The following is a 17,550-nucleotide window of genomic DNA, read 5'->3' as shown; positions in this document are numbered from 1 at the left end:
ATACTCTGCAATACCCCCGCACCAATACTCTGCAATACCCCCGCACCAATACTCTGCAATACCCCCGCACCAATACTCTGCAATACCCCCGCACCAATACTCTGCAATACCCCCGCACAAATACTCTGCAATACCCCCGCACCAATACTCTGCAATTCCCCAACACCAATACTCTGCAATACCCCGGCTAATACTCTGCAGTACCCAGAAAATACTCTGGGAAAAAAATGCGTTTTAACCACTTCCTGCCCGCCGGCCGTCATGACGTCCTTGACTTTGTGCAGGGATATCTGAATGATGCCTGCAGCTACAGGCATCATTCAGATATCATTTTTTTCAGCCGGCGATTCCCTACACCGTAAGAACAATCATGTCGGCTGTTCTGCCTCTTGATCGTTCTTACGGGAGGCGAAAGGGGACGTCTCCCCTCCCTTCTCCCTCTGGTGCCTCTTCTGACTCACTGCTACGATCGAAACCAGGATCGTTTTATTTTTTTTTATTTTTTTTCAGGCTTCCCAGCCTAGAGGTGAGATGTGGGGTCTTATTGACCCCACATCTCACTGTAAAGAGGAACATGCTATATTCCTATTACAAGGGATGTTTACATTCCTTGTAATAGGAATAAAAGTGATCAAAACATTTATTTTTGGTGAAAAACATATCAAACTAAAATAAATAAAGTGAAATGAACAATAAAAATATATATTTTTTTTAAAGCGCCCCTGTTCCTGCGTGCTCGTATACAGAAGCGACCGCACACGTAAGTCCCGCCCACATATGAAAACGGTGTTCAAACCACACATGTGAGGTATCGCTGCGAACGTTGGAGCAAGAGCAATACTTTTGGCCTTAGAGCTCTTCTCCAACTAAAAAGATGTAACCAGTAAAAATATTTAAAGCGTCGCCTATGGGGATTTTTAAGTAGCGAAGTTTGGCGCCATTCCACAAGCGTGTGCAATATTGAAGGGTGACATGTTGGGTATCTATTGACTCGGCGTAACTTCATCTTTCATATTATGCAAAAACATTGGGCTAACTTTAATGTTTTTTTTTTTTAAAAGCACAAAACCGTTTTATTTCCAAAAAAACGCATTCGAACAATTGCTGCGAAAATAACGTGCGCGATAAAAAGTTGCAACGACCGCCATTGTATTCTCTAGGGTTTTTGCTAAAAAAGCATATATAATGTTTTGGGGTTCTATGCAATTTTCTAGCAAATAAATGATGATTTTTCCATGTAGGAGAGAAATGTCAGAATTGGTCTCGGTGCTCCAGAACGCCTGATGGTGCTCCCTGCATGTTGTGCCTCTGTATGTGGCCACGCCGTGTAAAAGTCTCACACATTTGGTATCGGCATACTCGGGAGGAATAGCAGAATGTGTTTTGGGGTGTAATTAGTGTTATGCATATGCTTTGTGTGAGAAATAACCGGCGAATATGAACATTTTGTGAAAAAAAAAAAAAAAAAATCTTGATTTTGCAAAGAATTGTGGGAAAAAATTACAACTTCTAAAAACTCACCATGCCTCTTTCTAAATACCTTGGAATGTCTTCTTTCCAAAAAGGGGTCATTTAGGGGGTATTTGTACTTTTCTGGCATGTTAGGGTCTCAAGAAATGAGAAAGGCTGTCAGTACTTCAGATGTGATCAAATTGATCAATTTTCAGTAATTGGTACCATAGCTTGTAGACCCTATAACTTTCACCCAGACTAAATAATAACCCAATTTTTTTTTTTTTTTTACCAAAGATATGTAGCAGTATACATTTTAGGCCAAATTTATGAAGAAAAATTAATTTTTTGCAAAATTTTATAATAGAAATGAAAAAAAATTCATTTTTTTACAAAATTTTCGTTCTTTTTTCATTATTAGCGGAAAAAATAAAAACCGCAGAGGTGATCAAATACCACCAAAAGAAAGCTCTATTTGTGGGAAAAAAAGGACAAAAATTTCATTTGGTTACAGTGTTGTATGACTGAGTTATTGTCATTCAAAATGTGAGCACCAAAAGCTGAAAATTGGTCTGGTTATTAAGGGTGTTTAAGTGCCCAGTTGTCAAGTGGTTAAAGAACAAACCTGGTACAGGGCAAAGTAAATAATGTGGTAGGACAGTGAATTTGTGTTAAAACAGAAGTACACTTTTGTTTTTAAAAAACATTGTCTGACGGGTAGATAAGCTGGTCCAAATGAACTATTCCATTTACTAACAGTTGCAGCGACTGGGAGTGCCATATAAACTGTATACAGCTTCAGCTAAATACAGTATACAGCGTTGTGTTCCGTCAGTATAATAGGAACCTCCTGTCCCACTTCTAGAACAAAGTGGAGTTCAGCTCAATGGGAGGATTCCCCCATCCGCATCAAATGTGAGGATGGGGTAATTGGCTCTTTTTTTTTTTAACCTCTTGGTTGCAGAAAATAAATGAATTATGGACAGTGTTATGGACAAATGTATATATGTAACATATGGACATATGTAACATAAGTCATATCCTATATTTGAATAAGAATTGAAAGTTTTTAGTTCAAATGCTTTTAAAGTGGTTATTTTTTTCAATGTTTATTGACCTTGCATGATAAATGTGACTCATAGACAATTTTAAGGCATGTAAGGTGGTTTAAAAAGTGAATTAACCCAAGGATACCAACCAAAGAATTAAAAATAAACCGTGTCATTTGTGTGCATGATATAGGGGGTTCACCATCCTAAGGAAGCCGCAGAATACCCACCATATTAACTGCTTCCCGACCGCCGCACGCACATTTACATCGACACAATGGCCCTCCTGGGCAAAAGGATGTATATAATACGTCCCCTTTAAGGAAGTGCCATTGTGCACGCACGCTGCCGTAACCCGCGATCGTCTCACGGAGAGATAGTGGGGAGATGCTAATGTAAACAAGCATCTCCCCGCTCTGCCTAGTGACAATGACACTGATCTCCACTCCATGTAATCGGAGCGGAGATCAGTGTCGTGTCACACACAGCCCATCCCCCCTACAGTAAGAAACACTCACTAGGTAGGGCACACTTAACCCCTACAGCGCCACATAGTGGTTAACCCCTTCACTGCCAGTGTCCTTTTCACAGTAATCCGTGCATTTTTATAGCACTGATCGCTGTAAAAATGACAATGACCCCAAAAATGTGTCAAAAGTGTCCGATGTGTCCACCATAATGTCAGTCATGATAAAACTCGCTGATCGCGGTCATTACTAGTAAAAAAACAATATTAATAAAAATGCCATAAAACTATTCCCCATTTTGTAGGCGCTCTAACTTTTGCGCAAACTAATTAATAAATGCTTGTTGCGATTTTTTTTTTTTTTTTTTTTACCAAAAATATGTAGAAAACGTATCGGCCTAAACTGAGAAAAAAACTTTTTTTTATGTATCGGTATAAAGCGACGCAGTGCCGAATTGCAAAAAGTGGCCCAGTCATTTAGCAACAAAATGGTCCGGGGCTTAAGTGGTTTCATATGGTGTACCCTAAATGATAAAGCATGTAGTCAGAAAAATATTCACTTATAAGGTCTGTACCAGACCATGATTGGACGTATGCTTTTACCTTCGCTCTTTTCCAGTGTACGTGCTGTACAAAAAACAATCGGGAAAAATATAACAGGTTCACAGATCAGTGGTGGGAAAGGAGAACTGCATTTTTCAGCTTGGGTGGACGCTATTTCACAAAAGTCTCACCAAAAAATAAGCATATTCAATTTAGTTTTTTACATTTTACTTAATACTATTCCAGGGTTACCTGTGTTTGCCATACATGGCACTGCAGCAGCATCATCTTCTCTCTGATGTCAGCATACGTGGTTTTGTGGCTGGAGCTACCAACATACTTTTCCGACAACAGAAACACCTGAGTGATGCCATTGTTGAGGTAAGCGGTTACTCAAATTTCAGCTCAGTACTTGTATGTTGTGAGACTATTAAATTTTCTGCCGTTGCTTTTTTTTCTGCCAGTAAATACCTTACACATCCCACTTCCTGTTTCTTGTCTGGTAAAAAGCCTAGGCTTATGACATCATGCACAGCTCTCTCTCATGAGAGTTCGCAAGGTCGCAAGGAGGGGGGGGGGAGATGGGGAATTGAGTCATATATATATATATAATGTGTGTGTTTGGGGGTTCTGAGTAATTTTCTAGCCAAAAAATTATGATTTTTACATGAAGGAGAGACATACCAGAATAGGCCCGGTTAATTACGGTGTTTCCTTCTCAAAACAAACAGATCTTCTAACTCAAACTTTAAATCGATGGCACAGACAAAATGTCATATTGTGCACAGCTTGATAAACCAATCAAGACTTATGTTAAATTTGGGATGAATCAATTTCTAAACATATACAGTAGGTGACCGCGATATTGTGTCAATCTCGCTCCCTTTGTCAGCGAGATTGACCACCTATGAGCCCCATCGCGGGAGCCAGCGCCGAGCTGGCTTGCCGCGATGGAGACAAAGCCGTCATAGAAGTGACGGGAGATCCGACTTGGATTCCCGCCAATTCTAGCTGCGGCATTTGGTATGAATCCTGAGAGGGAACTCCGCCCAATTTGAAATAAAAAAACGGCATGGGTCCCCCCCCCCCCCCAGGGGCATACCAGGCCCTTAGGTCTGGTATGGGTTGTAAGGAGACCCCCCCCCCCCACGCCGAAAAACCGACGTGGGGGTCCCCCCCACAATCCATACCCAGCCCGTATCCAAAGCACGCTACACGGCCGGCCAGGAATGGGGGTGGGGACGAGCGAGCGCCCCCCCCCCCCCCCTCCTGAGCCATACCAGGCCGCATGCCCTCAACATGGGGGGGTTGGGTGCTTTGGGGCAATGCGCCCCCCCCCCACCCCAGAGCACCCTGTCCCCATGTTGATAAGGACAGGGCCTCTTCCCGACAACCCTGGCCGTTGGTTGTCGGGGTCTGCGGGCGGGGAGCTTATCGTAATCTGGGAGACCCTTTTAATAAGGGGGCCCCCAGATACCGGCCCCCCACCCTAGGTGAATGAATATGGGGTACATCGTACCCCTACCCATTCACCTGGAGGCAAAGTGTAAAAGAAAATAAACACACAACACAGGGTTTTTAAAGTAATTTATTAGTCAGCAGGGGGGGCCGCCTCCTTCCACTCACCGGGGGGCCTTCTTTTTCCGCTCACCGGGGGTCTTCTCCGCTGTCATCTCGGCCCCGGTTCTTCTCCCGCTCGCTCTCCGGTGCCTTCTTCTTCAGGGTTGGCCACCGCTATCTTCGTGTGTTAGCTCGATTACTAGCAGCGGCCAGCCCGCTCTTCTGTCTTCTTCTGTCTTCTTCCCATGTTGACTCAACGCTTCTTCCCGCTGATATGCCGGGTGTCCGGTGCGCGATGATTTATATAGGCCTCTCTTATGATGTCACAGTCCCATCATGCTCTGGTACCTACCCACGTGGGTAGGTACCGGAACATGATGGGACTGTGACATCATAAGGGAGGCCTATATAAATCATTGTGCACCGGACACCCGTATAACTCTGGGACTGCCTGTACAGTATATATAAAATATGCAAAGTGCTTGGAGGGAAGCTTCAGAATGGCAAAGATGTTTTTATTACAAATTATATGAGCAGACTGCAGTTCCTCTTTAACCTTGGTAAAATGATGCTCCCTGTGAGGGTCTTGTCTGTATCTGTGGACTCAGACAGTAAGGCTCAGGAGATGGAAATTGATTCCCATGAGGTTACTCCGTTGGTGGTGGAGGGTGTCTGGAGCTCCGGTTAGGGGACTTTGTGCAAAACCATTGCACAGAGCAGGTAAGTATAACATGTATATGTATGTATATGTGTATATATATATATATATATATATATATATATATATATATATATATATATATATATATATATATATATATAATTTTGTATGTTGTGTAGGTACTAAGGAATTTTACTGATGTAGTCTAAAGATTGTTAAACCACAGATAAAAGAATCTTAAAATGCATATTTTCTGAATACTAAATTATTTATATGGATTTCTGTGGCTGATGTAAAAGGGGGAGGTGGGTGTTGCTCTCCAACATCAGAAATAGGTCATCACTTCCTCTCGGGCACAGTTGATAGATCATATTTATAGGAGTTGTTGCCTTGGTCTGATATGGAAGGAATGGTCAGTAAAATGCACATGATAAAACACAGAGCTGGCCTGATGTCTAGAAATCACTGTAAATCTATTTTTGTAAATGTAAATTGTCAGTATTTAGGCTGCACATTAAAATCTTGAAAACTGTTTACGTGCATTTTCTGAGAGTAACATTTTTTATGTAGCGTTACATTTCAGTCTGTGCTTATATAGCGGCAACAACCCATCCACCCAAACAAGACCTCCTTAGTTGTGCTTAAAGTGTTACTAAACCCACAACAGTAAAATCAGTCTGTATATGCAGAATAGCATGTTTTTTATACTCACTGTGGAACTTTAATCCCCTGCATTGTGTAAAAATGCTGTTTTATCCTGTATGCACAGATCCTCCCCCTCCTGCACTGTCTATCAGTGAAAGGCCAGCTAACACAGGCAGGGTAGCCAACCTGCACATGCTCAGTTGTCTTTTATGCTGGAGAGGACAGTTTCTTGTTCTCAGAGCTAGCCAGGTCACATGATATTGACATGTGGGCGTGTATATAGGCTGGAGTGAAAATCTCCTCCTTCCTGAACTCTCAGCACTGGAGAAACTGCAGTTTATCATGTAACAGTGGTATATAGATCATCCAAAAAGATATATAATGGCAGTATTTTAAACCTTTAAAACTTAACCACTTCAGCCCCGGACCTATTGCTTGTCAATGACCAGGCCACTTTTTGCGATTCGGCACTGCGTCGCTTTAACTGACAATTGCGCGGTCGTGCGACGTGGCTCCCAAACAAAATTGGTGTTTTTTTCCCCCCCACAAATAGTATTTTTTCTCTGGTGGTATTTGATCACCTCTGCGGTTTTTAGTTTTTGCGCTATAAACAAAAATAGAGCGACAATTTTGAAAAAAATCAATATTTTTAACTTTTTCCTAAAATAAATATCCCCCAAAAATATATTAAACAATTTATTTCCTCAGTTTAGGTCGATACGTATTCTTCTACATATTTTTCGTAAAAAAATCGCAATAAGCGTTTATTGATTGGTTTGCGCAAGAGTTATAACGTTTACAAAATAGGGGATAGTTTTATGGCATTTTTATTAATAATTTTTTTTTTTTTACTAGTATTGGCGGCGATTAGCGATTTTTATCGGTACTGCATTATGGCGGACACTTTTGACACATTTTTGGGACCATTGGCATTTTTATAGCGATCAGTGCTATAAAAAATGCATTGATTACTATAAAAATGCCACTGGCAGTGAAGGGGTTAACACTAGGGGGCGAGGAAGGGGTTAATCATGTTCCCTGGGTGTGTTCTAACTGAAGGGGGGTGGGACTGACATGGGGAAATGACAAATCGCTGTTCATACATTGTATGAACAGACGATAGCTCATTTCCCCCCTGACAGGACCGGGAGCTGTGTGTTTTCACACACAGCTCCCGGTTCTCGCTCTGTAACGAACGATCGCGGGTGCCCCCGGCGGTGATCGCACCCGCCGGGCACACGCGTCGGGATCGGGGGGCGCGCGGGCCAACAGCGGCGCGCACGCGCCCCTAGTGCCCGCTTTGCGAGGTGAAGTAGATCTACGTGACCTCGCGCAGGGAAGCCGACCTGCCGCCGTATAACTGCGGCTGTTGGTCAGCAAGTAGTTGGCGATTTACATAAAAAATAAATAAATTATACAAATTAATGTAGTAGTCATTGTTGCATCATTACCACCTAAACAGAATAAGGATCCCACCAGTTATTCTGCTGACAAGGAGCACGCTGATTGTAGAAAGCGCAGCAATAGAGAGAATAAAGTGATTGTAAAGTAATTTTTTTTCCTTCTTTTATAAAAAAAAAAAAAAAAAAAAATGTGTCATACTTGTGCCTGCTCTGTGCAATGGTTTTTGCACCGAGCAGACCAGATTCTCCTCTTCTCAGGACCCCCTGCCACCGCTCTGGGCTCTTCCTCTTCTCCATATGCCACCAAAGGATTCTGCTTTCTATAGTAGCACATGTGGGGGTTCGATCCCAAGCTGCACTCTCTGTGTTCATTGACAAACGGAGTAACTTAGTCCTGGCCCCCCGCTCCCTCATCACTGGATTTGATTGACAGCAGCAGGCGCCAATGGTCAAGTAAGGAGGGAGTGAGAGGGGGAACAGCGCAGCTGCTGTCGGATGTGGCGCTGGATCGAGATCAGGCTCGGGTAAGTATTTGAGGGGGAAAAGATGAGAATATAAGTTGTTGTTTTTTTTTGTTTTTTTTTTTTTACCCTAATGCAGAGAATGCATTTTAAGTAAAAAAACAAAACCTTTAGCCTTTACAGCCACTTTAGCTGATTGGTCTGCTACCTTTCCTGTACTGCCCAGTCACAAGCTGGGTATAGTACAAGACCTGTAAGTGTTACCTAACTGCAGTAGATACAAAACAGGGCTGTATTGTGTAGCGGAGCAGTGTAAATCTCTGAGCTAGATTGACAGAAGTAGATTGAGAGATAAAGCAGTCCCTATATATACTCTGTACAAACTGTTTTTTATCTGGACATTTAGCTAGTTGCCTGCAGTTCATTTTTTATTTATTTTTGGATAGGGTAGAGAATGTCTAGAAACACTTTTTTTTTTTTTTTTGTCTTTGTCCCATGTAGGAAAACTTCCGTTACTTTCTCTCCTGCAGACTCAACAAAGAGTAAGGATCCATTTAGACGTGCGTTTGGGGGAGAAGTAAAAATGCACGATTAAACCATGTTTTTGCTGCCTGCCAGTCTCCCTTAAGGACAGGAATGTTTACATGCTACGGTCAGATATGCAGCGATCAGCAGGTAACAAGCCTGACAAACGCCACAAATCCAGGCAAGGGGGTAGTGCTGCAAATGCCCCGCTATGTTACATCACATTTGTCTGCAAAAACTGGTTAAAGTAGGCATCACATCGCTTCCTCACCTCGCTGATTGTCGGTAGCATCTGACCCACAATGTAAAGTGGATCATTCTTCAGAGAAAGGGTAGAGTTAGATGTACGTCTAAATCTACCCTAAGGAACAACCTCTGTGATGTGAGTAGCAATACCCTCTTTGTTGTCACTGGAACTGTCCTTATAGGATTTCCCTTTTATTCCTGTCCCAGTTTCAATCAAGTTATTTTTGTTATCCCATCACTCTCTGTTCCAATGACAGTGGTTACTAGGACAAATGGGAATCCTGAATTTCCCCAATGGATATACAGATGGCAATACAAGCCTGAAACACTTCTCCACCACGTCATTTATGTGCATTTTGATGCCAGGTTGTTATGAACGCATGCACTGTGTAAAGCCATGGACCAATTTGCTTCCTGTAAATTTGAGGTGGTTATGGTATATGTTGAATAACTTTAAGCCTTTTTTATTTTTGTATTGGAAATCCAGGTTGAAGAAGCACGAATCACTATTCATGACCCAGAGCTGAGGAAGGTGCTAAACCCAACAACAGCTGACCTCCGTTTCATTGACCACTTAGTAAAACATGTCACTGAAAACCGGGATGATGTTTTCCTTGATGGAACAGGCTGGGAGGGTGGTGATGAATGGATCAGGGCACAACTTGCGCTTTACCTTCATTCTTTGCTGTCTGCTACAACGCAACCAGGTAGTGTAACTTAATCTTGCAATGACAATGGTGTCTTTATGTTTTGTTTATTAAATTTAAACTACAGTATTCCTTCCCCAATTATGAAATATGTACATTGCACCATTTATGAACTGAAATCCAAAAAAAACCCAAAGGATTTATTACTAATCTTTGGATAGTAGGCAGTGACATCCAAATCATTCCATTATGTAGGTATGCATCACATACCTACTTGGCTTTAGCACAACCAATATTTACAGAGTCATTTTTGCAAGTGCACAGAAAGAATGGTTTTAGTTGTATTCTAGTTGGGAAAATATTTCTGTTTGGATTTAGGCTGCATTTGTACTTCAACCAATGCTGTATCCTGGCCTAGGCCAACAAGGCCCAGGCCTAGAGCAGGACTTTGCAGGGGGACAGCACGAAACGAGTCCCAGCCGGCTTGCGCTACGCTGTTAGGCAAATTAGTCTAGAGCCCCATAAACCCGCCACACTGCCTTCAGTATCCGGACGGTCGGCATTCCATACCTTGGGGGGGCACGCGCCACTTCTAGTTTTGACTGTACTATCATCCTGGACCACAAACCTTCCTCACTGTGCTATATGTTTCTGCTGCACCATTGGCATGGTTATATCTTCTTAGTCCTCACCATAAAATGATCAGAAATATGTGCTTAAAGTAGAACTATAGGCAACACTTTTTTTTCCATTTTGGATAGAGTAAGGGAGGGTTATAGCCCCTGTTAGTTTATTTTTTACCATCTCTGTCCCATTGCGGAGATTTCCCTTCACTTTCTGTCCCATAGCCAAACAGGAAGTGAGAGGAAATGCATGAAAATTAAAGGAATCCATTGTCCCCCCCCTACCAGGCCCTTAGAACTAGTGTCCCAACTTGAAAATTTCAGGGCGGGTCTTAAACAGCAAGGGGTGTGGCTGTGACAGGAAGGGGTGGGTCATATTTAAATTGGGGGATGCACGAGTTTAGTCAGGCCTAGGGCAGCACAAAACCTAAATACACTTCTGGCTACAACCCAGTGGATTTTGGTACCCAATTTAAATTTAATAATTGTCATCCCTCTTGGATGAATGAATAAAACCCCTGATAACCTTCAGTTTTAAAGTAAACATTTCTGAAGAGAAACATGGAGACCCATTGTTAACATGAAAATGCTAGTTGCTGGCTAATATGCTGGTTAAAGTGGAGGTTCACCCTCAAATTTAACTTCATACGAATCATGTCTGCAGCCTTAATACATACCGTTGTCTTTTTTTCTCCGATCTGAACACTTACCTGTCTTCAGCCTCACTTCCGGGTCTTCTTCCCTGCGGGGAGTGGGCATGTCGCTCCTTTTCCCAGACAAGGCGTAATTGGATGCTGTGCGCAAGGTTTCCTGGGTGTGACGTTGCAACACTCACAGGAGACCAGCTCGGGTGTGACGTGACGCGGGAACCGGGTAATGTGACTAGGAATCCAGGAAGTGTTTGCTTGTGTGATTCAAATTGCCCACAAGCAAAATGGAAAAGGCCAGGACTTTTTTTTAAATGTATCCTTTTTGGCGAAAACGTAGCGAACGGACGTAGGAGCGGCTGGCAGGTGAGTAGTACCTAGCTAGCTCTGTTACCAGGCTTTGGACATTTAAAAAAAAAAAGCAAAACCCGCGGAACCTCCGCTTTAACACGCTTCTATACTCTGAATAACTGATCATCAACGAGTATACTGATCAGGTCAGAAGTTCTTGCGCACATACTTGTTTCAGTTCAGTGACACAAAGTATTGAGGCAAAAGGGTCAGTATGACAAAAGAAGGGCATTTTGAATCGTGGTGGCCTTTCTTGCATACATTATACCCACTGAAGTGACAAGCTTTAGGTGTTACAGAGATGACGAAAATCCTCATACATAAAGCTGTACCTGTTTATCAGCAGCTCTCTTTTACAGCCTTCCATAATGCACAGATCAAGGGGTATTTCTGAACTTCCAGGAGGCAGGGGGCGGGGATGTGATCTGCCCCTTATTAGTTTCATTAGAGGTCAGGTGGGACATCATGAGGTCTTTAAGACCCCTGATGTCGTGTTAAAGAGAATCTGTCACCAAAACAATACATCCCATAGGGGACTTTTTTCACATATAAGCGATTTGGAATTGTGGCAAAACATCTGCATTCCCGCTAAGTGATGTGTGAATGGGGCCTAAGTGATGGGAAAAAAAAAGTTCAGTTAAAAAAAGAAATGTAAAAAAATTAAAGTTACTTAAACCGTCCCCCATGCACACAACAGGGGAGCCAACCCACAAAAACCTCTATACATGTTGCATATCGCTGGCAGGCCAGTGTAAGAGCAATAGTTCTAAGCCTTTTATTCTCAGTTAACTCTAAACTGATTACCTGTAGGGGCTTTTAAAGCTTCACCCTATGAAAGATAGTGTGCCGAAGTTTATCGCTGGTTCACAGACATGTTCAGTTTAAGGCTTGACATGTTGGGTATCTACTTACATGACACAACCTCATCTTTTTATATTTCATTAAAAAAAAATGAGGAATATATTGTGTTTGCCCTAATATTTACTTCAGTCTTAAAATGATTTTTTAAATGTGTGCAAAAAATGAAAAAATTGCTCAAGTTATTTCAATGTGGTTTGTGTTCTTTCACTTTGTTTCAGACAACGAGAAGATTCTGTCTGATTATGGGTCTGCCTTTGTAGGAATGTGGAAAATTACACACAACTATAGAGTGTGGAATAGCAACAAACATCCAGCTCTTGCAGAAGTCACTCCAAGGTAAAAAGAAAGGGAAAGCCAAAAAATGTAAAGTTTGCACAGTAGGATATTCTTTGAAAATAGCTAGATTTCAAAAATGTGTGTCAATGAAAATACAATCTAAGGCTACTTTATCACTGAGGTGTTGCACCATCGGCGGTAAAGAGCCGCTATTTTTAGCGGCGTTTTACCGTTGTTTTTGTGGCAATAGCGGCCGTAAAAGGGTTAAAACCGCCTGCAAAGCGCCGCTACAGCAGTTCAGCGGCGCTGCCCATTGATTTCAATGGGCAGGGGCTCCTACAGTGCCTCAAAGATGCTGTTAGCAGATTTTTCTTTGAGCGTCCTGACAGCGCACCGCTCCAGTGTGAAAGCACTTGGGCTTTCACACTGGAGTGAGGGAAAAGGCTCTTTCAGGGTGCTTTGCAGGTGCTATTTTTAGCTCTATAGCGCCTGCAAAGCGCCTCAGTGTGAAAGTAGCCTACACAATATGACCTTTTTAGGCTATAATTAATTAATTAATTCCTGCAGGTAAAATTAGTTGATTTGGAATCAATAGAGGGGCAGGGTATTTACTTCAATACCGACACATTTGCCCTCTTCCTGCCCAGGCCAATTTTCAGCTTTCAGCGCTGTCGCACTTTGGCTGGAAATTGCGCGGTTATGCAACACTGTACCCATATAAAAAAAATTATGATTTTTTTTTTCACACAAATAGAGCTTTCTTTTAATGGTATTTAATCACCACTGTGTTTTTTTTATTTCTTGCTAAACAAATGAAAAAAGACTGACAGTTTTGAGGAATAAAAACACGCTTTTCTTTTCTGTTATAAATTTTTGCAAATCCTCTTGATTCATACCTTTAGGCCAAATTGTATTCTGCTGCATTTTTTTGTGAAAATAACCCAAATCAGTGTATATTATTTAGTCCACAAACTATGGTATATACTATGTGTGCTTGTGATATATATATATATATATATATACAGTACAGACCAAAAGTTTGGACACACCTTCTCATTCAAAGAGTTTTCTTTATTTTCATGACTATGAAAATTGTAGATTCACACTGAAGGCATCAAAACTATGAATTAACACATGTGGAATTATACCTCACAAAAAAGTGTGAAACAACTGAAAATATATTTCATATTCTAGGTTCTTCAAAGTAGCCACCTTTTGCTTTGATTACTGCTTGGCACACTCTTGGCATTCTCTTGATGAGCTTCAAGAGGTAGTCACCTGGCGCAGCCCCCCATCACTCTTTTTCTTGGTCAAATAGCCCTTACACAGCCTGGAGGTGTGTTTGGGGTCATTGTCCTGTTGAAAAATAAATGATGGTCCAACTAAACGCAAACCGGATGGAATAGCATGCCGCTGCAAGATGCTGTGGTAGCCATGCTGGTTCAGTATGCCTTCAATTTTGATTAAATCCCCAACAGTGTCACCAGCAAAGCACCCCCACACCATCACACCTCCTCCTCCATGCTTCACGGTGGGAACCAGGCATGTAGAGTCCATCCGTTCACCTTTTCTGCGTCGCACAAAGACACGGGGGTTGGAACCAAAGATCTCAAGTTTGGACTCATCAGACCAAAGCACAGATTTCCACTGGTCTAATGTCCATTCCTTGTGTTCTTTAGCCCAAACAAGTCTCTTCTGCTTGTTGCCTTTCTTTAGCAGTGGTTTCCTAGCAGATATTCTACCATGAAGGCCTGATTCACACAGTCTCCTCTTAACAGTTCTAGAGATGTGTCTGCTGCAAAAGGTGGCTACTTTGAAGAACCTAGAATATGAAATATATTTTCAGTTGTTTCACACTTTTTTGTTGTGTATAATTCCACATGTGTTACATTCATAGTTTTGATGCCTTCAGTGTGAATCTACAATTTTCATAGTCATGAAAATAAAGAATACTCTTTGAATGAGAAGGTGTGTCCAAACTTTTGGTCTGTACTGTATATATACACACACACACACACACACACACACACACACAGTTGTGCTCATAAGTTTACATACCCTGGACGAATTTATGGGTTCTTGGCCATTTTTCAGAGAACCTGAATGGTAAACACGAGCGAAAAAAAGTTTGTTATGGTTTGGCTGAAGCAATTTATTATCAATCAACTGTTTACTCTTTTTAAATCATAATGGCAACAGAAACTACCCAAATTACCCTCATCAAAAGTTTACATACCCTGGTGATTTTGGCCTGATAACATGCACACAAGTTGACACAAAGGGGTTTGAATGGCTATTTAAAAAGGTAACCATCCTCACCTGTGATCGGTTTGCTTGTAATTAGTGTGTGTATAAAAGGTCAATGAGTTTCTGGACTCCTGACAGACCCTTACATCCTTCATCCAGTGCTGCACTGATGTTTCTGGATTCTGAGTCATGGGGAAAGCAAAAGAATTGTCAAAGGATCTGTGGGGAAAAGGTAGTTGAACTGTCTAAAACGGGAACGGGATATAAAAAGATGGCCAAAGAATTGAGAATGCAAATCAGCAGTGTTCAAACTCTAATCAAGAAGTGGAAAATTAGAGGTTCTGTTGAAACCAAGCCACGGTCAGGTAGACCAACTAAAATTTCAGCCACAACCACCAGGAAAATTGTTAGGGATGCAAAGAAAAACCCACAAATAGCTTCAGGTGAAATACAGGACTCTGAAAACATGTAGTGTGGCTGTTTCAAGATGCACAATAAGAAGGCACAGAGTCGCCAGAGGAAAGCCATTACTAAGCAAATCCTACAAAGTATCCCACTTACAATATGCCAAACAGCACAGACAAGCCTTTTGGCACAAAGCCATTTGGAGTGATGAGAACAAAATTTTGCATTTTGCCCACAACCATAAATGCTACATTTGGAGAGGCGTCAACAAGGCCTATGATGAAAGGTATACCATTCCTACTGTGAAACACGGAGGTGGATCACTGACGTATTGGGGATGTGTGAGCTACAAAGGCACGGGAAATTTGGCCAAAATGAATGCAGTATGTTATCAAAAAATACTGGAGGAACATTTGAATTCATTAGCCAGGAAGCTGCGCATGGGACGTATTTGGACATTCCAAAATGACAATGATCCAAAACACAAGGCCTAGTCCACCTGTCATTGGCTACAGCAGAATAAAGTGAAGGTTCTGGAGGGGCCATCTCAGTCTCTTGACCGCAATATCATTGAGCCACTCTGGGGAGATCTTAAACATGCAGTTCATGCAAGACAGCCCAAGAATTTACAGGAACTGGAGGCTTTTTGCCAAGAGGAATGGACAGCTTTACCATCTGGCAGATAAAGCGCCTCATCCACAAATACCACAAAAGACTTCAAGCTGTCATTGATGTCAAAGGGGGCAATACATGGTATTAAGAAATGGGGTATGTAAACTTTTGATCAGGGTCATTTGGCTAGTTTCTGTTGCCATTATGATTTAAAAAGAGTAAACACAGTTGATTGCTAATACATGGCTGCAGCCAAACTCTAACCATGAGTGAAAAATGTTTTTGTGTTCTTCATATTCTCTGAAAAAAAATCTGAGAAATCAATAATTCTGCCAGGGTATGTAAACTTATGAGCACAACTCTGTATTTATATGGACATTGATAAATACTGATGTACTGACAGCCTCGTCTCATTTTTTTTTTTTTTTTATGAGGCCCAAAAATGCCAGGACAGTACAAATATCCCCTCAAATTACCCTTTTTTTGGAAAGTGGACATTACAAGATATTTAGTAAGAGGCATGGCGATATTTTTTGAATTTGTAATTTTCCATCAAGATGTTTTTTTTCTTTGTTTCTTTTACATACTACCACTAATACAGTACAACTTCATCATAAAACTGGTGTGGCGGTGATCAGGGACACTGACTGGTGACGGGATATAATTTTTTTTTTTTTTTTTAATAAAACACCACTGTGACCAGAGCAATACGGTGTTAACATAATAACATTGTACTGCTCTGGGAAAGTGATCAGGATTTATTTTACACATTGATTGCTTATGCCAGTGAATTTCACTGTTAAGCAGCTATTTTTACGGAATGAAATTGATTCATTCAGTGTGCGGTGTTGTGATTAGCTGTGATTGGCCACAGGTAATCACATGGTACAGATGGGCTGTTATTGGCCCTGTCTGTATCATGTGATCAATCACAGCTAGAAACACGTGAGGTGGGTGTTTGATCTCCTGGGGGAGGCGGTCTCCTCGAAGGGATTTATCTCTCAATGCTATGCCATCCTACTACAATACTTCTTGAGACAGCACCCAGTCATGGTAAGTGAAAAATGGGAGAGGGACGTGGGACAATTGGATGGAGAACAATGGGAGGAGATATTTCAGGGGGTGAGCTCCTGCTCACTGAATGTGGCTCAGCGACTCACTCAGATATACATTATCTTCAGGGTGTACTATACGCCGCACAGGCTACAATTGATGGGAATGCAAACGGATGATATGTGTACCCGATGCAAACGTGACCATGGAGATCTCATACACCTCCTGTGGAGATGTCCCAAACTGCATAAGTATTGGTCTGAGGTGATGAGTACTGTTAATTCTGTATTTGGAGTATCCATGCCCGTGGATCCCAAAGTATATTTACTGGGGGTGTTGGAGGAATTTGTTGAGGAGGTGTACACAAGGGAGGCGGTGCAAAGGGCGTTGTTCCAGGCCAGAAAGTTGATTATGGTACACTGGAAATCTGAGACCCCCCCCGACTTTGAGGGAGTGGATTAATAAGATGGGCGAAATGCTACGCATGGAGAAACTCATATACCAGCACAGGGGAAGCAACCGTAAATATGAGAACCTTTGGGCTCCGTGGCTGGATACACCGGGGCTTTCACCGGTGGATCTGGTTATGGATAGGTTGTTGGGAGTGAATGTGGGATAAAGCTTGTAATTTCGGGAAATGTATACCGGGGGGTGGAAGGAGTGCCCAGTGATGGAGTGCCCGGCTGGGACTGATCTATGCCGAATGTGATCTTGGTTCTGCTGTGTAATGTTGAATGCCATACGCTGTATACCACCTTTTTTATCAATAAAAACTTTTTTGTTGGATTAAAAAAAAAGAAACACGTGAGGTGCATTT

At 41.9% G+C, this 17,550-nt stretch overlaps 1 protein-coding gene across 1 annotated transcript in view; it reads left to right on the top strand.

Annotated features, from left to right (window-relative positions):
• Positions 1–17,550, top strand: part of AVL9 (AVL9 cell migration associated) — a 97,591-nt gene that overhangs the window by 71,755 nt on the left and 8,286 nt on the right. Inside the window, exons 12-14 of the mRNA XM_040353262.1 lie at positions 3,757–3,891; positions 9,499–9,718; positions 12,359–12,476. Coding sequence (XP_040209196.1) covers positions 3,757–3,891; positions 9,499–9,718; positions 12,359–12,476 — 473 coding nt within the window. The remainder of the gene's footprint in view (positions 1–3,756; positions 3,892–9,498; positions 9,719–12,358; positions 12,477–17,550) is intronic.

Source organism: Rana temporaria, chromosome 5 (genome assembly GCF_905171775.1).
Source record: "Rana temporaria chromosome 5, aRanTem1.1, whole genome shotgun sequence".
In the NCBI taxonomy this organism is placed as follows: Eukaryota; Metazoa; Chordata; class Amphibia; order Anura; family Ranidae; genus Rana; species Rana temporaria.
Note: the sequence above shows the minus strand (reverse complement) of the source record. Positions and strands in the feature narration are given on the sequence as shown.